We start from the raw sequence: 25724 nt of genomic DNA on the forward strand, positions 1-25724 counted from the left end.
AATTAAAAAAAAAATTGTGACGTGGTTTTGTCACAAACAGATGACTTGGCACAGTGATGCACACATCTCATAAATGTTATATTGCGCACAATCTCTTGATGTGCACACACATAGTTCATTGAACATATGTTTAAACATGAATCATATATAAACAAAGTCTAAATCTGCAATTCGGAAGCAAAATGTTTTCCTCTCCTTTTTCTCCTTTAACAGAACAAGCAGTCTATGCTAGATAAAATAGATTGGAGTCAGCTGGATGAGTGTGTGATAGATTGAGCTTCCCTGGTCTGTAGCGGTGGGTGGGAAGATCTGAGAGTAGATGCAGCTAATGCATAACGCTTGAGACACTGGCAAGCTGCAGCTGACACCATGGATTTCAATGTGAAGAAGCTGGCTTCTGATGCTGGGGTGTTCTTCACCAGGGCTGTGCAGGTAAGAGGCAGGCTAAGAGATGCAGGGATGGAGAATGGGGGATGATTTGAATAGTGGAGTGGGATCAGTCCCCACACCCCTCCTTTCTGCAGCATTTTCTAACAACTGATTCCTCCTATCCCTCCATCTTTGCTGTATTGAATGCTTGTCCCAATATACAGCCCTTCACCTGCTGCTTCTAGCTAGCATCTCCCCTGCAAGGATTCCATCTGTAGATATATAGAGGGCTGGCTCCATGTCTCCTATGTATGGTAAAGGTAGCTGCTGCAGAACATCTTGCTGTGCCAACAGGCTTATTCACAAAAGTCAGTTTAAAGGACAGCAATAATGTGCCTCAAGATGCAGAGACAACCATTCGGATCTGTTTACTGTAATATGACCTCTGATATATCAATGCTAATGAAGTACTATGGGCCTCCGCACACTGCAGCTACCCTTTTAGAATAAGCCGGATAGATTATTATTACAGATTTCTCATAAGGAAGAAGCAGGTCCGACTGACAGCCATGATTAAGGACCTAGTGATTAAATACATTGTTCTGCAACAATGCACTTCATCTATTGTTTTCTTATAGCCTGTTACGGAAATGTCTTTAAATAAGCAAAACCAGAATTTGAGCCATTCGTTTTCCTGTGTCCTCCCAGGAATGCTTAATAGCTGGTAACTATTTAGGGGAAACTACAAAGTTTATTTAATTTGCCCTTTAAGCTTTTTTTAGTATTGTTTACCTGTAAATATTTCCTAATCAGGGTTATATATGTTTATGCCTGATGTTCCATATTATGATCATTGCATAGATGATAGTGTTTCATTTTATTTGTAAATCCTTGATGGCTTAACGTAAATGCATATTGAGTCACTGAAAGGGAGCAAGTGCTGCCTGTTCTGGATCGTGGACTTGAAGTGCTGATAAAATCACAGAAAACAAAATATTTTAGCACTCCATATTGTGTTAATTAGCTACCACAACCTCCAAACATGGCACTATGCCATGATGTCTAATTACTTTCTGTGCTGGCCTGGCTCTTCCGCCTCTCCCCTATACTATACCTGAATGACAACTCTAGTCTGCTGTCACCATAGTCTGTTAACATCATATCTAAAATGACAACACCCAGCAAGAGTCCTAGGCCAAATATTATATACCAAAATACTATTTATTATTATTATTAATATAATATGAAAAAAACCTGTCTGCTTACAACATTTTGTTTTTTTAGGTATAGCTTTATCTACATCTATATTGTATACTGAGTTGTTGTTCCAAGAGTCTTTAGGGGCTCCAGTACACAAGAGAGCAGCCTGCTAATAGTCTTTTGAAAATAGATTTATCTAACAAGGACACCACATAATACTAGGAAATCCAGTGCTCCAAAACCCCTTTTCTTAAAAGGTGTACAGAATTCCCCCAGAAATGTTATTTTATGTTTTATGATTGGCTAAATGGTTCTCTCCCACTCTTGCAATGGGAATTTCGGTATAAATACTGTGTGTAATTAGATACTCCCTATAGAATTACTTAAAATAGAACGCAGAGGCTAAAACCTTCCTCATTAGAACACCAAAAATTCACAAGTGACTGCAGTTGATCCCTTTTAGGAACCAGAATGGAAAAGACATGGTGACACAAACCACTATTTCTTCAGAACAGAAAATATCGGAATCTGCAACAATGTTGCAGATGTTCTTATTTTTTTTTTTTTTTTTTCCTAACAAGCAGACCTTTACTCCTGGGCCTATGACAGCATTACAACTTTTTTTTTTTTTTCAATAGTAGCTTTTTATTTTTTTTCTTTGATGCTGTAAGGCTGGGTCTACATGGATCTTAACGGCTGGGTCTCAACGTTTAACTTGAGGCTTTAAAAGCTCATGCTTGAAAGTCCCATGAATTCCAATGGGCAAATCTACACCCGGGCTTTTCCTTAAGGCATGTTTTTGATCAGAATAGAGAAAGCACTTTGCAACGTTAAAAAAACAAAAAATGGGGCATTCATTGGGGTGTTTTCAGATGTTTTTCCGCGTTTATGGACCCTTAAAAATGTCAATGAAAGCTCCCATTGAATTCAATGGAGGCTTTTACAAGCGTTTTTAATGAAAGCTTCAATTGAAAACATTGGTCTTTTTTAAGCGTTTTTAGCAGATAATTTTTTGGTACAGTTTATAGAAACCCCAACTAGAAATTATACTCTGCTGGACCTAGTTCTTTCTAAACATTTTTCAAACATATTAATAGCAAAAAGATCAGATCCGAGCATGTAGACCCCTTAAAGGATAACCAGATTGGTAACTGGGGATCAAGACAAGGAAGATTTACTAAACACTTTTTTTAGCTCTGTGTACACGAAGGAAAATGGCAGAGCTCAAGTCCAAGAAACAGCTGGGAAAAATTAAGGTTGATAAAGCACCAGGACCTGATGAATTACACCCACGTGTCCTCAAAGAGCTGAGCTAAGTTATTTCAAAGCCATTATTTCTAATTTTTAGAGACACTTTAGTCACTGGCAAGGTACCGATAGATTGGCGTAAGGCTAATCTGGTTCCTATCCTAAAAAAGGGAGCAAAGTCATTACCAAGTAACTATAGACCCGTTAGTTTAATGTCCATAGTTAGAAAACTCTTAGGGAGTTTGATAAAGAACCACATAGAGGAGTTTCTGCTAGAAAATAATATTATAAGTGATAGCATGGCTTCAAGAAAGACCAAAGTTGTCAAACAAATTTACTCTCTTTTTATGAGGAAGTAAGTAAACAGGTAGACAGTGGAATAGCAGTTGATATAGTGTACTTGGATTTGCTAAAGCATTTGACACTGTACCCCACAGACGGTTAATATGCAAGTTAGGGTCGATAGGTTTAGAAAAGTCAATCTGTAAATGGATGGAGAAACTGGCTTAAAGATTGCATCCAGAGAGTTGTAATTAATGATTCATACTCTAAATGGTCTAAGGGTATTAGTGGTCATAGTTCTCCCCAGAGGTTTTTAGCCGGTTGCTCCGCCCGGCTGATTTGAATACCCCGCCCAGCTCTCGGCAGCTCTCATCCTCGGATGCACGGATAGGAATAGACTGCAGAGATGGAGACATAATCCTGCCCCTGTACAAAGCATTGGTCAGACCACATCTGGAATATGCAGTCTAGTTTTGGGCACCAGTTAACAAAAAGGACATTGTTGAATTGGAGAGAGTGCAGAGAAGGGCAATTAAATTATTAAAAGGAGCTCAGCTATGAGGAGAGATTAGCTGAACTGAATCTATTCTCCCTTGAGAAGATCACCCTGTATAAATATATAAACGGTCCATATAGAGAACTCTCTTCTCCATTATTTACTTTGAGATCATTACATAGAAAAAGAGGGCACTCTTTGCATCTGGAGGAAAAGAAGTTTAAGCTCCGGATAAGGAAGAGATTCTTCACTATAAGGTCTGTGAAAATGTGGAATCGGCTCCCTCAAGAAGTAGTTTCAGCAACTACTATAGATTGCTTTAAGAAGAAGCTGGATGTTTTTCTAGAAGCACAGAATATAACTGGGTATTAAGGCTTTAAAGTAAAAATAACAGTGACTGTTGATCCAGGGAACATCCGATTGCCTCAGGAATCAGGAAGAATTTTTTTTTCTCCTGTTGAAGCAAATTGTACCAGGGTTTTTTTTTGCCTTCCTCTGGACAAACTATGCCTTATAGGGTTTTATATATGGGATTTGTTTATTTCCCTAGTGGTTGAACTTGATGGACTTATGTATTTTTTTTTTAAACTAACCTACTATATGTAACTATGACTTTAAAATTTGAAAGCCCCCTTCAATAAGGGAACGCCCAGATTTCTGCTGCCCCACACTGGGGAATGAGTACAGGGGTACATAAAACCCCTTACTCATTCTCTAAAATGGTTAAAAATAGGTGTAAAAATATGTTAAAGTATATTGTTAGATGTATGTGTTTTGTGTAACTGTGTTAGACTTTTTCCTTACAATGAAAGGATGATTCCCATGGCTGCATTCATGACATGAGCACAGCCGTGGGATTCCTGACAGTGTGGGATCCCCAGGCACTTGAGGACAAATGAGGACTAATCTTCCCATTCACCTCTAGTGCTTAATGGCTGAGAAAAGGTAACCCTAATGATGATTGAGCTGTCTGTGGGGTTTCCTTTTTCTCAGCCAATCAACGGACGCTTTGCTGATTGCTCCTGCGGTCCTAGCAGATCAGTCAGTGGAGCTCTGCCCTAGGCATGTGTTCTTGGGTGCAGAAGAACACTACAGACTACAGCGCCCTCTAGTCTAGCGTATTCTGTAAGTGCATTAAGGTGGTGATCAAATTGATGGCAATGCAAAAATGCAACTCAATACAGGAGGGTTTGCCATATTGTATGAACTTGCAGCTAGCTGCATTGGTCATGCATCAGATAGATCTGCCAGTCATCATACTGCTTCTAATGATGGCTATCAGATACCCCTTTCAGTGATTACATTTTCAGATGATGTGTATTTTTTTTTACCAACCAGAGTATTGTGAATGCAGGAGTTGTTGCAATCATGGATGCAATATAGAATGACCCGTCATTGATTCCTTCACCTGCATGTATTGGACCCTTGATTGCCGTCATGTTTTGAGGAGACTGTTTCTGTTTAACAACTACTGGTGGTTTGATATCTCAATTTGGTTTCTTGATGAACTGGACATTGTCTACAAAACACTTCAAACAATAATGGAGTATAGTAATGGAAACCACCTTTGTTATTTTTTTGTTTTAAATGTTCTTTTAATGTTTTACAATGAGAAATAAAAATTTGTGATTAAATGATTGTATAAACCTAGTGCCTTAAAAGTCCCACAATTTTCTTCCTTTCTCCCATTCTTTTCCACGTATCTATGTATGTTATATCTTGGGATAAGTAATATTATATTGACTAATCACCCTCCTTCAGAAAAAAAAAAGTATATGTGTTATTAGCAGTTAGAGACAGCAGTGCTTGTTTCATGTTAAATTGCAAACATACAGCTATTAGACTACAAAATAAGTATTTAAGAAGATTTCATAGCAAATTTTTTTTCCAGATTACAAATAAAGTTTTATGATAAATTTGCTAAGTGATGAAGGTTTCCCTAATCTAACTTTGGCATTCTACTTTATTAATGATGATGATTATGCATGGCTTTGGTTATGATGTGGTTTTTAAACTGTATGACTCCATTTCATGTAATTGTCTGTGTAATAACTGATCTGTTTTGCGCTGTGCAGAGCGTAGGATAATCTTGCGCAATCAGAGCTTTTAGTGAGTCACACCTCTATGTGTGACTTAAGTTATTTTGTGTACCTGGAGTCGGAGTTGATAAAAGTGTGCTGACTCCGACTCCTGATAAATTTTAATTATAATAAAAAAAGTACAGCAAGTTCAAATGTCCTATTTCACAAACAATAATCATAATTAGGTACTTCTTTGATATAAAAATAAAGCCCAGTGCATTGTTATATTTCTTTTTTTTATTTTTTTTTTTGAAATTGTATTTTTATTGAAAAGTTTTATGATAGAGTACAGAAGGGAAGAAGGGGTTACACAAAGGGAAATTAACAATCATAGACCAGAACAGAACACAGCTGAATTTCAAACATCCAATAGGCATATCGTAGACATTATATATAACATACACATTTATAAACATTTGTAAACAATAGAAAGGAGGTAGGAACAATTAAAACTGTTGTGACAGCCAGTAGAGAGACTGGAGGATTAGTCTGATAAGTTAGCATAATAACGGTCCCAGGCCTCCCAAAGCACCTCAAACTTATCCACTGTATTTCTAAGGAGTGCCGTAAGGTATTCCATTAGACGAATCTCTTGTATCCGTGCATGAAGATCGCCCATGGAAGGAGGTATAGTCATCTTCCATCTGGTGGGGATCAGTGTTCGTGCTGCAACTAGAACGTGAGTCACCAGTTTGCGGGACACGTTCGGCATAGTTGGTGGGGGGGGTTGACCTAGGAGATGCGTAAGGGGATCCAATGGGACCTGATGCTGAACCACAGCTGATAGTAAATCATTAACCCTTGACCAATATGGCTGGATAAGAGGGCAGAACCAGAATATATGTTCTATCGTACCTCTATGTTTTCCACATCTCCAACATGAGGGGTCTACATCCGGAAACAGTCGGTGTAAGACTGCTGGTGTGTGGTACCACCTGAGCAAAATTTTATATTGGTTTTCTTTATATAGAGTACATATAGAACTTTTGTGTGCGGCTTCCCATATGTCAAGCCAATCTTCTGGGGGTAATGATCGACCCAGGAGTGAAGTATACAATAAATAGCCAAGATCGTGCCTTTAGAAAGGGGGCCTTCCATACATAGTCTTTCAAAGACAGTGAGGGGTTGGAAGACAGCAGTAGGCTGGAGAGACAAAATATAGTGTCTTATTTGCAGATATGCGTAAAAAGATGTGCGGGGGAGCTCCACTTTATTATTAAGTTCTGTAAAAGAGAGCAACCGCCGTTCAATTGGGTCTAGAATGTGTCTGATTTGAAATAGACCTCTATCTCTCCAGGGACCTGACATGGAACCAGACAGACTATCCGGAATCTGTGGCCTGATCCATCAAAATGGGTCTCCTGCAGGAACACAATATCTGAAGCTGTATATTTGAACTCTCTCAGGGCCAGTTTCCGCTTCTTGTTAGAGTTTAGACCCTTTACATTAAAAGATAGTATTCTGGTAGCCATAGGGAGCTTAAAACACCAAGAAACCACACCCAAGATCATCCATGCATGACAGTAGCCTATAGCAGGCCTGCAAGGCACTATCCATAACCAAATTCTATTTCCCATCATGTCACATTCAAGAAAGGGGGGGAGGAAACAGGGTAACTAAGCACCTCCATAACATCAAGTCTTAAAACTGACAAAATAAAGAAATATCATTTAAACCAATAGGTGAGTACTCGCCATATGGCAAGTAGGGAGGAGTCAGCATCCGCCGGTCCCAACCGTCTCCAGAATGGGGACAGGGAACAAAAGCACCTGGCAAGTGCACGAATCCCCCCAGAAAGATCATGGGACCAGAGGGCCAGAGGACGCCAATCCGTAAATCCCATCAACAACAGAGTGGTGCCGGTCAGCGCCGACCACTACCAGCAGCAGGCCTCTGGGGTGAGGGACAGGGCCGTCCCACCAAAGATTGGGGGTAGACCCGAACCCCTCCCAGGACCTCGGTGTACGCAGACATTATAGTGATAAAGCAAACCTGCACATATAACATTGCTTCAGGGCAAAACAGTCAGAAATACTGAATCACTTCATATAGAAACCATAGTGAAATGCACATATAAAAAAACCTGAGGATCAGTAGTGTAATAAAGAACCCAATAGGAGGTACTATGTAGCGTGCAGTAGGACAAGCCACCGCAAGGCAAATGTTTGCGTTATAGAAGTATACATTAGGTATGGAAGCCCTTTAAAAAGGGCGACCAGTGCAGCTCTAGCATAAGAAACAAATATGGCATCTCAAAAGAAATAACAAAGGGGGCACCCGCAGGTCCTCAGTTCACTGCTTTAAGAGAACTAGCATCATAATGTGCAACCACAGCAGGAGGAGAACTGTTTGGTGTAGCAGCCCCGGGCGCCCCAAGATGACCACGTGCAGTACAAAAGTGCTCACCGTGTAAGTAGAGTCATCCAAAGGAGCACCCAACAAAACTAGCTAAACTTAAAACATAAGAAAGACACTTTGCGGGATACCAGTCCAAAATTTCAGCGGTGATGGTTGGGGGAACGATCCGTCGGAGACGTGGAGCCTCGATGGTTGCCCCTGGCTCTCTTGCGGGGTGCCACCATCTGCCATGGTGGGGAGCGTGGTTGCAATAATTCCTCTCGCTCCCAACCCGGGAGTTTAGGGCGGGGTATTCCCAAGGTACTACAGAATGAGGACAAGTCCTCCGGAGACCGCAGTGAGGCCGTTCTCCCTTCATGACGGACTAAGAGGCTAAACGGGAACCCCCATCTATATGGAATACAATGATCTCTGAGCACAGTCAGTAGGGGTTGAAGTAAGCGGCGTTGTTGTAGTGTATGCCAGGACAGATCCTGATAAAGTTGTAATGGGGCTCCATCGAATTCAAGGTCCCCACTCTCGCCCTTCGTTGTTTGCCCATGATCGCGTCTGCTGCTGTCTGGGATGCAGTGGATTGTGATCAGCGCCGGCGGAGGAGACGGATCAAACGTCCATCACAGAAGCCCGCCAGGCTACGCCCCCCATAGTTATATTTCTACTAGTGTGAAGTTCAGCTGAGCTATTATATAACCTGACATTCACATTATTGTAATCTGGATAATGTTCCTTTGTAGTATTTAAATATTATAAAATTGTCATTTTATTTACATCATTTTAAAAGAAGTTTATGCATGCCTCTCCCCATGTAATAACTCAGGGGAAGTTAAATAACATCATAACATACATGGGCTGAATACATTGTATACATTACATATGTAGGGATCATCCGATGCGTTTCACAGTCTAGGTCTGTTTCTTCAGGGATGTAATTAGTACAGACAATAGATGTATCCGCACTAAAGGCTATTCAACTACAAGTGCACTTTGTCACCTGGTATGGAGGCAGGTACAAAGCAGGGTTAAAACCACAACAACAGAGATGGCGGTATTCCAAATTAATCATCCATCACAATGTTCAATTTGTAGTGTCTGTCCCTTGAAGTTTTCAAAAAATTTCTTTTCAAGCATCTATTTATCTAAAGTAAAATGCTATCTTAGACCAATGCATATCATTCACAAAACAGCCATCATCTGTGATGCATCAAAGTGCATGGCGGTCTCCCTGTTTTGTGAATTATATGGATGATTAATTTTGGATACCGCTATCTCTGTTGTTGTGGTTTTAACCCTGCTTTGTACGTGCCTCCATACCAGGTGACAAAGTGCACTTGTAGTTGAATATCCTTTTGTGCTGATACATCTATTGTCTGTTCTAATTACATCCCTGATGAAGATATAGGTGCAGGTAAGTGCTATGGACTGATGTGTGTTCAGGTGACCTGTCTGCACTCTCCAAATATTCACCTATCCAGGGCTGAACTTTAACATCATTTTGCACACCACCTAATACTAGAAAGTTAGGTGCTCCCCCTGGCCCTTGAGTTTCCCACTGCCCTGTCTTCAGCAGAAGATCAGCAAACAAAGATAAACGCAGCAGTGTCTGCTCAAATTCCTCTGTCAGCTTTTTGGATTCAACTGTAAGTGTTCATGTTTATTTTAAAACGGCATGGCTGCTTCTGTGTACTATGATGGAAGGCTGTGTGCATGTTTCCGGATAAAACTGCAGGGCTATGTGTATGCTTGTGTGTGTATAGTGCAGGAATATATGAATGTTTGTGTTTGTTTTGAGTAAAATGTAGGGATCTGTGTTTGTGTGTGTATAGTATATATATTTGTTCATGTTTTTTTTGTATAGAACAAATTATGTCTAAGTTTAGTGCAGGGCTATTGCTTTTTGTGTGTATAGTGCCGTGTTGTATGTATTTTTGCAATAGTGCAGGACTATGTGTATGTTTGTATTTAAATCAAAGAATATGCTAGTCAGTATAATATATTTTATATTTATATTTTAGTGAAAGCGGCACCCCATTCACAATGGCAAAAAGTCTGTCCACAAACACAATAAAGTCTGCTGTTTATGAGCACTTTACATTATCAAGTGATGGGAAACATTACGTGTGCCAATGTATTCTTGCGGATAATGGTAAAAACAATGTGATGCAAAAAATAGCAGTTTCAGTGGGTCTAACAAAATACACGAGCATCAAATTTGAAAAGACACTTGCAGCGTTTACATCCTAAAGTGTTAGAAGTTGTGAATGAGAAAGGTATCAATGAAAATATTCCATCTTTTTCTGGGATAAAAAATGTTCTGAAATCTACTGGAGACCAAACACAACTAATAAGATTCTTTATATCTGACAAATTTACCATACCAATGACACCAGAAAAATTCAAAAACCACATTATTGAAATGGTAGTAAACAATAGTGTACCACTATCTTTCTTTTCACAGCCAGCCTTTTTAGGCTCAAATGTGGAAATGGCTAAAAAACTTGATGTTTCTCTGGAAAGAGAAAGTATAAGGAAACTTATAATTGAAGAGGCCAAACGTAAAAAGGAAGAACTACGAAAGGTCTGAGGGGACATTTTGTCTTCATAAAAATACATGCATGCACACGTCACAGAGTCATTTGTTTTCCTAATAAAGTTAGATTCTGTTGTTTAAAATAATAAAACAATAATGAGAACCAGTGACTATCTTCAAAAGTTAGTGAAGGATGTTCTAGAAGATTTTGAAAAATAGAAAGAAACAGATTCTATGTATTGTGACAGATAATGCTTCTAATATGTTGAGCACAATTGAGAAAATAAAGAAAGTGACAGACAGGTAATAAAGGAAGACAGTTCTGCAAGTATTGGAGAAAGTGAAAGCGAAGAGAATAGTGATATTTTGCATAACTATGTTGAAGAAGCGTCTAAGAGTACTACTATTCAGCATATGCGTTGTGCTGTTTATATACTCTGCAACTTGCAATAGGAGATGGTTTGAAAGATCGTCAAGCAACTACTCTGATTGGCAAATTAAGGCAAGTAACTGTTGCAGCCAGGGCCCCTTAAACAGATGCCATTTTGGAAAAGACATGCAGGAAAAGGAGCCATTTTGGACCAAACAACACGCTGGGGAAGCACTTATTTGATGGTAAAGTGTTTGCTTGAACTAAAAGACTTTTTTGAAGAACTGGACAATGAAAATGTTTTATTAACTCTAAGCCAGTGGACACGAGTAAAAGCACTGGAAAATCTACTTTCTTACCCCTTTACTGTCACCAAGAGTTTGCAATCTGAAGATTTAACACCTCCTAAATTCTTCTTGAAATGGAAGAGGTTGATATATTGCCTGAACAAACGTGAAAGGGTTAATAGCTGATGGCATTGTATATTCAATGAAGAAAAGAGAGAATCTCTTACTGGATAATCAAATCTTGTTAGCTGCTATTTATGTTGATCCATTGAGCTGAATTTTGTTGAGCGATTACCAGACTTATACTGCAAAAAAGGCCCTCTATGATGTAGAAATTCGCATGAAGGGATTACTACCTGAAACCACCACTGGATGAAGCTATAAGTACTGGTAATTTAGAATCATCCTCTTCAAATGAAGAATTAGACTTTGATTCCTACTTGGACAAAATGGAACTTTCAACAGTAAAGCGACGTTGCATATGTGTGAAAGATAAATGACCAGAAAATGTCCAAATAAAATTCCAGCAAGAGTTTTTTTAAAGAATTAATAGAAGTGGACAAGTATGATCGCTCATCGAAACTGATTGTAGAAGAAGCCATCCTTGTTTATCCCGAGATTATTAGTGATGTGGCTAGAACTGTAACAGCAATGCCATCCACCAAAGTCAGTGTTGAAAGACTATTTTCAGCTCTAAAAATAATCAAGTCAGATTTAAGAGCTTCTACAAAAAAGGATCTGGCAGAAGCAATTCTGTTTCCTAGAACAACACGACATTGAGTTAGCTTTAGATTGCATTTAACAGCTATTCTACTCTACAACTAAATTCTAACTTTATTATATAAATTGTTTTAGGTTTTCCAGCTTTTGTTTTTGTTCATGTAGTTGCTAGGTTATAGCCACTTGATAAAAACAATAATTAAAACCCTATTGTTTTCCTTTTTTTTTGTCTTGTTTAAACTGGCCAATACAGTAGAGTGTCAGCTTCCTAGCCAGTAGTTCTGTGGATAAATGGCTTGAAAAATACATTAGCATATTACAGGCTTTCTCATTTTATCTTCACACTTTACATTTAAACCTCAAAAAAATTATTCAAAAATCAATTAACTTGTTATAAATTCAATATAATACAATATTTTTTATCATAAAAGTTTTTCTCAAGAAACATTAAATAAAAATATGTAATAAATGATTTATTATTTGATAATAAATATTTGATAATGATATTATTATTATTATTATTATTAATAATAATAATAATAATGTTTTCTCCTCCTAGGTAAAAAGCTAAACATTTTTATATAATATTTTGAGCAATCCTGCTCGCCTATTGGTAAATATACTTTTAATGCTTCCCAAAAAAGCACCCAAATTATTTAGCCTATTCCTTCTTACTACTTCTTTCTGTTTAGAGAACATGTTCCCAACAGGATTAGAAAATGAAGAGTATGGTGGTAAAAAGTAGAGTTGGTTTCCCTTACTTTCAACCAAGCTCTTTACCAGGCTAGTTTTATGAAAGGGGACATTATCCATAATTAGGATGGCATGCTGAACACTCTTTTCACTAAAAACATTCAAAACCTCTTCAATAAAACTGAGGAATGCTTCTTGAAATGCTTGTGACTTAAAGTGGAGGGTCCCATTTTTATTCCTCACACAACAATTTGAATAATTTCTGGAACACGCTCCAGCCACAACATGCACCGCCCTTTGCCCGATAGGAGATTGCCCTTTTGGTTCTCATTGAGACGTTAAAACCTACTTCATCAAGAAAGTAGATGATTTTTCCATCTTCCTTAGCAATGAGATCAAGGATTTTGTAAGCATAGCTAAGCCTTTGAGTGGGAATCATTGTGCCTTGCAGGAATTAAAGAAGTTCTTTTTAATGTCCATTGGAATTTATCAATGCATCTATCTATTGTTGAAACAGATACATTAATTCCAAATTTGGCAAATAATTGATCCTTCATTTCCCTGAGGCTTATTCCGCAATCTTCAAACATTAACTTCCGTCACTCCTCCTTATGGGCTTCATCCAACTTTGAATTTCTAAGACCTCCTCTTGGTAATTTTTCCACTCTACCGGAAGATTCATAGGTCTTAATAGTTTTGGTTATGGATGTAGGATTACAACCCAAAACCATTGCTCTCTGGGAGGCATCATTCCATTCAGATAAGAGTGTCTACCACTCTGACATTCTGCATTACTTAATTCTCTGGCTATAAGGGTAAGTGCAATACTAAACTTAGTATTCTTAAAACTTAGTATTTTTCATTTATTTTTAAAATTATATAAAGTAAAAAATATAATTTACAAATCATCAATTTATTTTCATATATTTTTATTAATGTTTCTTGAGAAACTTTTATGGTAAAAATATTGTGTTTATATTTAATTTTATAATAATTTTTTTGATTTATGAATAAATTAGGGGGGTCTAAATTTTTTTGTGAAGTTTGGTTGCAAAAGTGTGAAAATAAAATAAAAATAAATAAAAAAATGAGAAACCCTGTAAATACAGAGGAGTCTGAGTCCGGGGTACAAGAAACTGAGGAGTCGGAGTCTAAGGATTTATCTACTGACTCCACAGCCCTGTGCATTACACAGCTGTGCAAGGGATCACAGAATTATTTTTTTTTTTACAGTCATAGTCAGCCTGTAACACATGATCTGTTCACTTTAACCTAATTTCCTTGGAAAAATTTACTTTGTTTTGTATTTATGGCATAAAACACACAAACATTACACTAAAAGCAATTCTGTAAATCCTTTATTATCCCTAATAAAGTAAATCCTGCCTGCAGGTCCTGGGGACACGTCTTCTCCCTCTGAACTCTAGGCGCGAATTGAAGAGCCAAGATCTACAGTGTTTCCCGTGACATTGATGTTGGTGCCGGCGGAGTGGCAGGAAATTCAAATCATTTTGTATTGGATTCAATACAAAATAGCTGTATTGAGTCCAATACAAAGAATACTTCATGTAATATATATATAATGAAATATATATATATATATATATATATATATACCGTATTTTTTGCCATATAAGACGCACTTTTTCTTCCCCAAAACTTAGGGGGAAAAGTTAGTGCGTCCTATACGACAAATGTGTTATTTCAGAAACTTTTTTTCTAGATTTTCCTCCTTTAAAATTGGGTGCGTCTTATATTCCGGAGCGTCTTATACAGCGAAAAATACGGTATATATATATTTATAGTATATGCTACTGTACAGTTATATAACATTAGGGATTTTTTTTAATGTTTATTATTACATTTATTAACTATTGCAAAAAAATTGTAACGCTTTTTGCACAGAAATTTGGACAGAAGCTAGGTCTTTCACACAGCTAAGTCTTGTGAAAAACCAAAAAAACTGCAGGACTGTGAGAACCTATGAGTTAGGTTCCTAGATGGAAGAACAAATTTTATTCCAGTCCAGACTGCTGAAACAAAACGTAAGCCAGTCAATGGAGTGAGATGTCAGCAGTAGTGTTTTGTTCATAAACTCTTTGCAATGTCCCCAGTGTTGCGATGGGTGAAGAAACATTTCAATTTCAGCAATTTCATTAAATTGCTTGGAATTAGTTTTATGCCAAATGTGATAAACAAAGTCTCTATTGCTACCAAAACATTTGCCCCATGCTTTGACAATGTTGCTTTTTGCATGTCCACTGCATGCACTTGCCATTTAATGTACATTCAAACTTATTCCTGGTATGCCATGAACAGAGCAGGGTGCCAGGGACAATGTAACATAAGCTATATTATCAGTGGCTAAGGAGGAGCAGTGAGGTTGATGGAGGGAGCATTGGACAGATAAAATAATAAGATCTGAAACTACTGTTTCTGGAAGAAGGCACACTAAAAAGTAAGTGCCATACATGAAAATTATTGCTAGAACCTTCTATTGCTATGCCTATGTTTTCCTTCAAAACAGTCAATTCCATTTACAAATTTATATTATTCAGAATGAGTGATGCCACACAAATACCCTACATTGTAGTGTTCACACATTTAGCTGTAAGGCTTTCCTGCAGACTGTCCTTTTTGCTGTGTACATTAGGCCCTTGGAATGGTCAGGGAAGGGCTGGAATTGTTTTGAGCTCTATTAACAAAATTGTGACAAAAAAAGCAGGGGCAGAGAAGTGATTACTTAGGCATCAGGTTTTTCCCACCACTTTACTTAACCCATTCTGTGAACGTTTCCGTTAAATGTCACCATTTCTTGCTTTATGAAATATACATGTGTTAAAGTGAAACCTGAATATGTACATTGTGTGGGTATATAACCACGAGAAAAGGTGCTCCTGAATGAGGCAGAGAATGAACGGTGATTTGTAGTTCAGTTCATAAAATAACTTCTGCAGCCATTTTAAAGATTTTATGGTCATGATGATATAAAAGCATAGATGTACATTAGTACTGTAGATTTGCAATATTCTATCCCACATCCCTAAAGCTTTATTACTAGGGATAATGCTGGCCCTCTAATATGCTACCCAGCAATAGAAAGCAACAGACAGAATCTGGTTACTATCGCAGTATTGATACCTTCCTTATTAATGATCAAATTTAAAAAACATGGTGATCTCCTCTAGTTCCAAAACCATTTATAGTCCCTGGAGGCCTATAACACATATTGCAGTCAAATGATATACTCGGATAAGATTAGATGGGAGTGGTGCAGAGATCAGTGTATTTGGCATCCTACCTTAAGTCCCCAATACCTAACTAACTATATACACTTAGAGCGGTATTAAGATGAGTGGAGGTTCCTGGTGTCAAACCAAACCGTATGACGAAAAAGCTCAATAATATCATTAAGTTGGGTGGGTGATAAAGTGTGTTTTAAATATTGCATCCAAGTATTAAAGAACTTTTGTGGGTGGGTATCACGATGCTGGGTGGCCTCAGTTTTTTCAATGATCACTATAGCCTGGAGGTGTTGTGAAAGTTGTAAGGTGGTGGGGGGAAGAGGTTCAATCCATTGTTTCAGTATACATTTCTTAGCAGCTAACAGGCAAAGATGCTCAAATTTAGAAACTGAACGTCGTGGTTGTGTCCCGGTGAAAGGTGTCAGTGTGGAAACATCATTGAAGAGGGCCAAATGTGGTCGTATCTGTCTAGCCTGCCCTTTAACCAAGTGCATAAAATCAAAAACCTTCTTCCAAAAACGGAAAAAACCAGGGCAGTTCCAAAGGAGTCTTATTGTAGGCGCAAGCAGAGGCCCAAGGGATGTGTGACAATCGGTGGCAGCGATAAAGGAAAAGGAGGGACAGTAGATCCAAAAAATTTGTTTTTCACCTGTAAATAATATATAAAGTGATGAAATGGTAGTGCATACATGAGTCTAAGCGTATCAAATGGAAGAGGCCTATTGGAATCATCCAGCATTTGTCCCAGCCATCTACGACCTCTACCATCCCACACCTCAAATGCCCTGTAAAAAAGGCCCTTAGGAAACCATGGTGTAGATCTCAAAGTGTTAGCATTAGTGGGTCCAGTATGGCACTAATATAACTTTTTTATTTCCCTCCAAGCTACCAACGTATCTCGTAACAAAAGGTTACTTTTAAACTCTGGAAAGACAAGTGAAAATGGGGTATTTAGGAGACCTAAAAGGGAGTAGGACCGCACTAACAAAGACTCCAAATTTGTCATGTGTAATGGCTGGTATTATGCCACCAGTCCTTTATATGTCTAAATATACAGGCTAAGTTGTGCTTTCTTAAATCAGGAAGGCCCACACCTATATTCTGTTTAGGCAAAGATAATTTGGTTCTAAAAATATTGGGGGGTTTACCTTGCCAAATAAATGAGGTGAATGCCGAATGGACATCTGCATGACGTAACAAAAAAGGCCGTGTCTGCATGGGGTACAGCAATCTTGCAACACTAATCATCTTGATAAGATGACATCGACCCATCAGTGATAAAGGTAAAGTCTTCCACTGCTTCAGCTCCTCTAGAATTTTAGTTATGAGTGGGGCATATTTCAGGTTGTACATATCTGGAGTAGAACGTGATACTTTAATTCCCAAATATATGAGATAGGATTTAGCTAGCTTAAGTCCTAATTTCCCTGCACAAGATAACAGTTCCTTAGAGGGGGCCGGGGAGAGACCCAGTAATTCACTTTTCGTATAATTAATTTTAAATCCTGAGAAGGTACCAAAGTATGTGATATGTTGGATGATTTTAGGCAGATCTCTAACAGGGTCATTGAGAAATAGCATAATGTCGTCTGCAAGACTAATGTGTTTACCCCTTTTCACCATTCCCTCATATATTTTGAGATCACAGAAAGATCTAACTAGAGGCTCAATGGCCAGATTGAAAAGAAGAGGAGACAAAGGACAACCCTGTCTTGTCTCTTTGCCCAGCGGAAAAACTTGCGAGGATACCCCTGCTATGTGTACTTGGGTTTTGGACTTGAATACATGAATTTTAAATTTAATTACCAATATAGCCTTTGAATCCAAAATTCTCTAAAACCATGTGCAGTCAGGGCCATTCCACACTGTGAAAATCTTTCTCAGCTTCCAAAGCCAGGAGAGCTGACGACACCGGAGAAGATCCATCCAACCTAGCCTGTTCCAAAACCATAAACACCTTTCGAATATTATATGTAGTGGATTTTCCTAGAATAAATCCTGTCTGTGCAGGACTGATCAATTGAGGGGGAATTCTAGCTCATCGGTCTGCTAAAATTTTGGAGAATAGTTTAACATACTTATTCAATAAAGAAATAGGAGCCGGGATCTAAAGGATCCTTGTGCTGCTTTGGAAGAACTTTAATAAATGCTAGATATCCAGAGTCTAGATATGAGGCGTGAGAATACATAGTTATAGAGTACTGTGAATGATGGTGTAACCTCATTGGACAAGATTTTGTAGAACTCAGACGGCAAACCATCTGGACCAGGTGCCTTAAAATTACCTGAGCTCTTTATAGCCCTTGTCACTTCCTCTTCTGTTATAGACCCATTCAAACAACCCAGTTCCTCCTCAGTTAACTGTGGAAGACCTAAACAGTCCAAAAAAGCTTTCCCTTGAGTAAAAATTGTGTTTTGAGATTTATATAACCTGTATAATAGGACGCAAAAATAGTGTCTATTTCCATGGGCGACTGAACTACCAGGTACCTGTCCCTTATAGCTGTAATTCGAGGGGGAGCTCTAAAGCCTTTTGGAAGATTGGCCAGGAATTTTCCGGATTGATTGCCATATTGAAAGAATTCCACCTCACGGTAAGTGCGAATAGTGGCATTGTACTGACCAATCCAGAAGTCACAAGACTTTTTCGCTTGCAGACATGACTCTTTGTCCGATAAGGAGAGTGAGGATTTATATACCATGTAAGCCTGTCTAGGGGTAGAACAAGTGGCACAACATCTATGTAAGGTTTCTTTTTTAGTTGAGGTAACATATGCCATTATTTTACCACGGATAACTACTTTGGCTGCTTCCCAATACTGGTGAGGGTTGTCTTTATGTATCGCGTTGTGGTAGTCGTAATCATGCCACCAGTACTGTAGCTGTTGTTGAAACGTTTCATCTTTGGCCAAATAGGCAGGAAACTGCCATATAAACTCGGTTTTGTGAAGAAAACCACTTGTCCGAGTCACAGAAACTGGGGCATGATCCGAGGCCCAAGGGGATGAATAATAGCAGAATCAATTTTTTTTAGAAGTAGAAGGTGTCCCACGGATCCCAAATCAATTTGAATCTATCGACTTTGTTTTTGTATGAGGACAATGTATTCCATTAGGTGAACATCCTGGATACGGGTATATAAATCCTCTAGAAAGGGAGGCAGGGATGATTTCCATCTGTTTGGAATCAGGGTGCGAGCTGCCACCAGTATATGGGCAATAGGTTTACTAGTAAGTTTGGGGAGGCCCATAAAGGGTGGCCCCAATAAATGGTTAAGCGAATCTAGTAAAAGCTGTTGTTTGGTCTATGGACTTGGTCTCAATAACTCTGAATAATGGGACAATACAAGAAAACATGTTCCATAGTTCCTCGCTGTGTCCCACATCGCCAGCAAATAGGGTCCACAGCGGGAAACAACCTGTGCAACACAACCGGTGTGTGGTACCACACATTATTTTGTACAAATTTACCTTATATAATACACAGATCCAGCTTTTTTGTGCTGCTATCCAGATATCTGACCAGTCATCACTGTCCAAAGTGCAGCCTAGAATACATTCTTAGGTGCTCATATATGCAAATTTACCAGAAATCCCTCATATGCTTGTATGAAGGAGGCGGTAAATTGAAGAAACCAGACTTCTAGTATATGGACCATTCATGGATATCCTCCCAAAGAAAGTAATTTCTGTAAACCTCGAGGCCTGGGTGAGGGAGAGGGCATAGTGTCTAAAAAAGTTCCGAAAAGGAGAGCAACCTTTTCTCCACGGGGTGTAAGATATTCCTAAGACGGAAAAGTCCCCTTTCCCTCCAGGGTTGCCACATCCCTCTGGTAATACTCCCTCTGGCAGTAGGGGGTTGTGGATAATGGGCGTCAGTACCGATGTTGTGAAGGATAGAGTATATTTAATCTTATAAGTCCGCCAAAGGGTTTCTAGTAAACAGCATTGGTGAAAGCAAATCCTTATCTGCCAATAGGAGGGAGGAGCACCAAAGCATCACATTAGGGTGGATCAGAGCGATCCAGGATTCCTTCGATTCCCTACAAATAGTGTAGGACATTAATAAGGTTCAAAAAGGCAAATAGCCTAAATGGGCCGCCACATAATATTTAAGCAGGTCTGGAGCTCCCAGACCTCTAAGCTCCCCTGGCGTACAAACTACAGACTTAGAAAGTCTATGTTGCTTGTGTGCCCAGATAAAGTTCATAAAAACAGGGTGTAGCTTTTTCAGGGTGTGGACAGGAACCCGCACTGGGAGGGTCTCAAATATAGAAGTTTAGGTAGGAGCATCATTTTTACTGATGCTTTACGTCCCAGAAGCGATAACGGGTGTGTTTTCCATTTGTTTAAGTAGTTATGAAGGCTTAAGAACGACGGGGGAAAATTTTCACGAGTAAAGCTGGCCGTATGTAGCCGTTATCTGAGTGCCTAAGTAACCAATAGAATGTTCCCGCCACATAAAGGAGTACCTGTCTTGCAACGCTGAAAGTTGCAGGTTTGGCATATGTAAAGTTAAGGCCTCCGTTTTAGAGGAGTTCACCTTGTAACCTGAAATTTCACAGATCGAGTGTAGTTCAGACCACAGATTCGGTAGAGTAATAGTAGGTTGTGTCAGAGTAAGAAGCACATCGTCCACATTTAGCAAAATCTTGTAGGAGGACTCCTTTACCCGAACACCTTGGATATCTGGATTAGACCTAATTTTAGCTGCCAAAGGTTCGATACATAAGGCAAACAGAAGGGGGGACAGTGGGCACCCCTGACGTGCCATTTTTAATAGAAAATTGTCCAGAAGAGGTGTGGGGCAATTTACCAGAAGCTGTGGGGCTTTTATAAAGGAACGGAATTGCCTTGACGAAAGGTCCTGAAAATCCCAGCTTGGCAAGTGTGGAAAACATAAATGGCCAACTAAGGCAATCAAACGCCTTCTCTGCATCTAGGCTAAGAATCTGGGATGGGGTTTCATGTTTGTTAAGGATATCTATAACATTAGTAACCCTTCGGGTGTTATCACTTGCATGACGAAAAGGGATAAAACCAGTTTGGTCCCCATGTACTAAATATGGAAGGAGCTTAGAGAGTCTGTTTGCCAGCAGTTTGGTGTAAATTCTAAGATCCTAATAAAGTAGTGCTATGGGTCTATAGTTAGCGCAGTCAATCGGATCTTTACCCGATTTGGGTATAACCGTAATGTGGGAGCTGGACATGGACGGCGGAATAGGTTTACCCCACAAAAAATCAATAAATATAGCCTCTAAGTGTGGGAGTAATTCTGGTAGAAAGGTTTTGTAATATAAGTACTATTGGCCATCTGAACCAGGAGCTTTATTAGAGGGAAGATGAGATTTATAATTTTAGAGATTTCTTCTTCGGTAATGGGTCATTTGGGATGTTCTAGGTGCTCTTCCAACAGCTGGGGGGGATCTAGTTCTGCTATGTAGGAATCTATTTTCTCTGGTAAAGTGCTCTCCAAGGTGTTCTGTGCTTGATGCACGACCTGATACAGTTGAGTGTAGTAGGTTTCAAAACAAGGCTATACAGGATGGATCATATCTTATTATCCCGTGTTCGTCTTTGATGGCCATGGGAGAGGAATTGACCTGTGCATCTCTTATATTATGTGCCAGTAGTGTATCTGCCTTGTGACCTTCGTGGTAGTATAGCAGAAACAATTTTAAACAGTAAATCATCAGAAAGCAAAACAGTATCCAATCTAGACTTAGTTGAATGAACCTGTGATACATGCATAAAGTCCTTTTCCAAGGGGTGAAGATGTCTCCAGTAATCTGTCAGACCAGTCCCTGTAACAAAGGAGAGAAACAGTTTATCATTGGCAGACGTATGGCCCTGCTTGGGTGGTGGTGGGAGCCTTTCTTCCACAGAACTGGTTACTGCATTGAAATCACCAGCTACAATTAAAGGCGCTTTGGGAAGGGTTTGCACTGTAGCAAGTAGATTATTGTAGAACAGCTGATTATCCGATTTAGGACCATAGACTGCTAGGAAAGTTAGTGCGTGGGCTTGGAATTGGACCGTCATGGATGCCCATCTGCCTTCAGAAGTCTCACAAGATTTTGAGATTGCGGAGCATTGAAGCTTCTTGTGTAGAAGAATGAGCACTCCGGCTTTGCGGCCTGTGGCTGAAGGCCCCCACACCTCTCCCACCCAATCTCTAGCCATTAACCCCCCTAGCGTTCTAATTCTGTCAGTTTTTTGATGCAAAAAGTGATCCTAATTTTTTTGCTTTGAAATGTTTGTTTATATTGTGGGCCTGTAATTCTTAGGATTAACTCCCGGGTATGATAATTATGTTTATTCAATTATAAATTATAATATAATACATAACTATAAATAATAATTTAAAAAAATAATGAAATAGACAACTATGTAATCTTAAAATAAAATATATAATTTAACATGTACTTTTATTTATTTTTTTTCATGTTGTGTGGTGTTTTTGTACTGTAAAAACCATTTAAAAGCAGATTACATTGTAATCTGCTTTTAAATTTCCTGCCACACCCCCCATTACATCACCATTTGCATCACCTGGAAGATGTCACATCCTCCCGGGTGATGCGAGTAGGGATGTCCCGCCCGCCTCACCCCGACGCTGGAGCTGCTGCTCTACATCTCCAGAGAGTTGCAAAGCACAATGCAGGACTTCTGCATTGTGCTTCACATCTCACTGCAGATGCGAGCAGCAATAGCAAATTCCGTGGGGGGGTGCCAGCTGGCATCACCCCCAGAATTTACTATTGCTGCTCGCATCTGCAGTGAGATGTGAAGCACAATGCAGAAGTCCTGCATTGTGCTTCGCATCTTACCGCTGATGCGAGCAGCGGCATGGCTGGGACCCGGGTGGTATTTAAAAGCAGATTACTCAGTAATATGCTTTTAAATTTCCCACCTGGCCACGCCCCCCCAACGGACCGGCGCCCCGGCATCACAGCGGGACCATCCAATTGCCGCTGGAGCGTGGGGCAAATGTAAGGGGGGCTTCTAAAGTAACCCCCGGGATTACCGCTAGGGGGGTTTAATGAAAGTGGGAAGCTGAGAGTTGAGTCTCTTGAAGAATGGCTATATCCGTTTGCAGCTTTTTTAAGTGGCGTAGGATAGTGGTACGCTTGTTGGGGGATCTCAGTCCCTTAACATTTCAGGATAGAATTTTCATTCAAGGAGGTTGATGGAGGAAATCAGGTACAGATGATTTTTCATCTTTCCGTTTTTGCCATCTCCATCTAGCAATAAAATAAGGCAAAGACGATGAGCACTTAAGATCTTGGGGACCTGGGTCTTGAGGATTAGGTATATTGCTGCTGGGGTGGTGTGGCAACCGGGGTGGAGGGGGTGTGGGGTAAGATAAGGCTTTCACCATCTCTGCAGCTGCCAAAGGATCTGTAAACATCTTGGCTTCCTGGTCTGGAATAAATATTTTAAGCACCGCAGGATACATGAGTGCGAAGCGGAAATTCCTTTCGATGAGCTGTTTGCAGATTGGGGAACAGGCCCGGAGTTTTTTTAGTAGTTTTAAATGAGTAGTCAGAAAATAACATGACTCTGTTCCTCTATACTGAAGTAATCGAATCCCCGATTTGCCTTTAAAATTTGGAGCTTGTCATTGAAATTATGATATTTGACAATGATTGGCCGAGGTAGCGTTTTATTGCTCTGGAGAGGGCCTAGCCTGTGTGCCCTTTCTATTTTCATAAGGTGTTTTAATCCCAGAGCTTTAGGAAGTGTGCAGGTGCATATTTTATTGAGATCTGGGGCTTTATATAACTCGGGGATCCCAATAAATCTCAGGTTACTACGGTGGTCCCTGTCCTCCAGATCTATCATCTTATCTTGCAGCTCCTGGCATTGTTCCCCTAGTTGCTGTTGTTTAGTACGTGTACTGAGCAGGTCATCTTCCAGGTCACTAATACGCTGCTTGTATGTCTGCCCCATGATTCTGTACCAGCTTTGTAATGGGCTGTTAGTGTACTGCCAGGCTTCAAGCCTTATATTTAAAAGCAGTGCTGGTTGAAGGTGCTGAGATACCTCTGGGGCAAGTTGCTTGTAATCAATAGAGGGGCAGAGGTGAGCAGGGCTGTTATTTCTACCTGTACTGTTTGCTGCAGCCTCGTGGTCTGATATGGCGTCGGCCATCTTGGCTTGTGCTGCCTTCCGCGCAGTCTGCTTCTGCTGACTGCGTTTTGAGGACTGGGAGCCGGTGATAAAGCGATCTATCGGTGCCCCGGGAGCCGGGGAGTAAAATCGTGGGGTGTAACACACGGCAGCGTGAAGTCAGAGGAGCAAAGGAACTAGATGGAGCATCGGACGCCGGAATGGATCACCTGGTTTTAGGGCAGATCTTGGAGGCCAATTCCTTTCCACCCAATGCCTTTCACAAGCTCTGCTGTCCCACAAGCACAGATAACAGGGATGCTTGGTGTATCCGCATTGCTGACCAAGAAGGAAGCATACTATTTAAGGTCAACACAGATGACCCAATTGTGTTGGTGATATTGCAACAACTCAATGACTTTCTTTATGTCTGTATATTCTTCACAAAGAGAAAATGAATGGCCAATTGGGACTGACACAAATTTATTGCCATTGTGAAGGAGGACTTATTTTAAGCTCCACTTTGAGCTATCAATGAATAGTCACTATTTAGTTGAGTTAAAGAATGGAATTCCCAATTCCTCTAATAAACCAGGTATGGTATGGCAATACACAAAGCCACTATTGGTTCTAAAGTACTGCAGAAATGCAATTTTTCTGGTTGGAAAGTACGATACCTTCGTTTCTTTTTCAAGTATCTCTCGCGCACTCTTGATGCTAGTTCTGAAGCCTTCTTTGCTAGTGCCAAATCACTCAACTCATGCTGATCAAATCCCTTACGAACAGAGTCCTCATCAATTTCAAACTTTTTATCATTGTTGTCACCTAGTTCATCACCATAGTCATGTTCTTTAAGAGAGGGTAGTGTAATGACAACTGGCACCGGGATTTCATCTGAATGACCCACTGTGCGTATAGCCGATGGTAGACTAGGATACTCTGATACACTTATTTTTCTTAGTATATCCTGAAGTTTTCACTATTCAAAAGTAACAGTCACTGAAATGATCTCCTGGCTCTCTCCAAACCATAGGTATACCAAATAGCATCTTATCACGTGTTCCCTTTGTCCACATCCGTAAACCCTTGACACTGTTTGCACACCTTATGAGGGGCCCAAGACTTATCTTGATCACCAAGTGTAACTTTGAAATATGCCAAATAGGCATGCTCTACAAATGTGCTGATGTTCGCCCTTTGACTGGGAATGGTGAAACTGCCATAGATATAACAAAATGAATCCAAGTTGTTTAGGCACTTACGACGAAGAAACAGCACAGCCAGAAAGAAAGGAAATACATGTGTAAGTATAAAAATAAATTTTGCTTATTCACTACGTAGAGCGGCGCACAACCTCTGACCGCACTGTCTTGCTTGTAAATGAATAGTCTATACAAATCCACGCTACAGTAATCGCATTAATATAGGCGGTAAAAAAAAAGACTGACGTGATAGAAGAAAACTAACTACACTTTCAGAATCAGCATATCTATTTTAGTGTAAAGAAACTTAAAAATTGAAGTCAAGAATAAATTTGTTCAGAATTGTTCCCCAGTGCTATAAATGCACGTTCATGATCAATTTTATCTCTAAGACAAATAGGCTTTTGGAATTGTACCCAACTTGTGACCCAGGCAGCCTTCAGTAGACTAAACAGTGTGTAATTCCTCTTGAATAAAACCCAGGTTACTATGCTTCATATTTTCTAATTATTTTCTTGCTAGCAGATATCTTGTT

General features: G+C 39.6%; 1 protein-coding gene across 5 annotated transcripts in view; it reads left to right on the forward strand.

Annotated features, from left to right (window-relative positions):
• Positions 1 to 274: 274 nt before the first annotated feature.
• Positions 275 to 25724, forward strand: part of SH3GLB2 (SH3 domain containing GRB2 like, endophilin B2) — a 97257-nt gene continuing 71807 nt past the window's right edge. For all 5 annotated transcript variants that reach the window (XM_072431742.1, XM_072431743.1, XM_072431744.1 and 2 more), the window contains exon 1: positions 275 to 432. In XM_072431742.1, coding sequence (XP_072287843.1) covers positions 370 to 432 — 63 coding nt within the window. In that variant the 5' untranslated portion in view covers positions 275 to 369. The remainder of the gene's footprint in view (positions 433 to 25724) is intronic.

This window comes from Pyxicephalus adspersus, chromosome Z (genome assembly GCF_032062135.1).
Source record: "Pyxicephalus adspersus chromosome Z, UCB_Pads_2.0, whole genome shotgun sequence".
Classification (NCBI taxonomy): domain Eukaryota; kingdom Metazoa; phylum Chordata; class Amphibia; order Anura; family Pyxicephalidae; genus Pyxicephalus; species Pyxicephalus adspersus.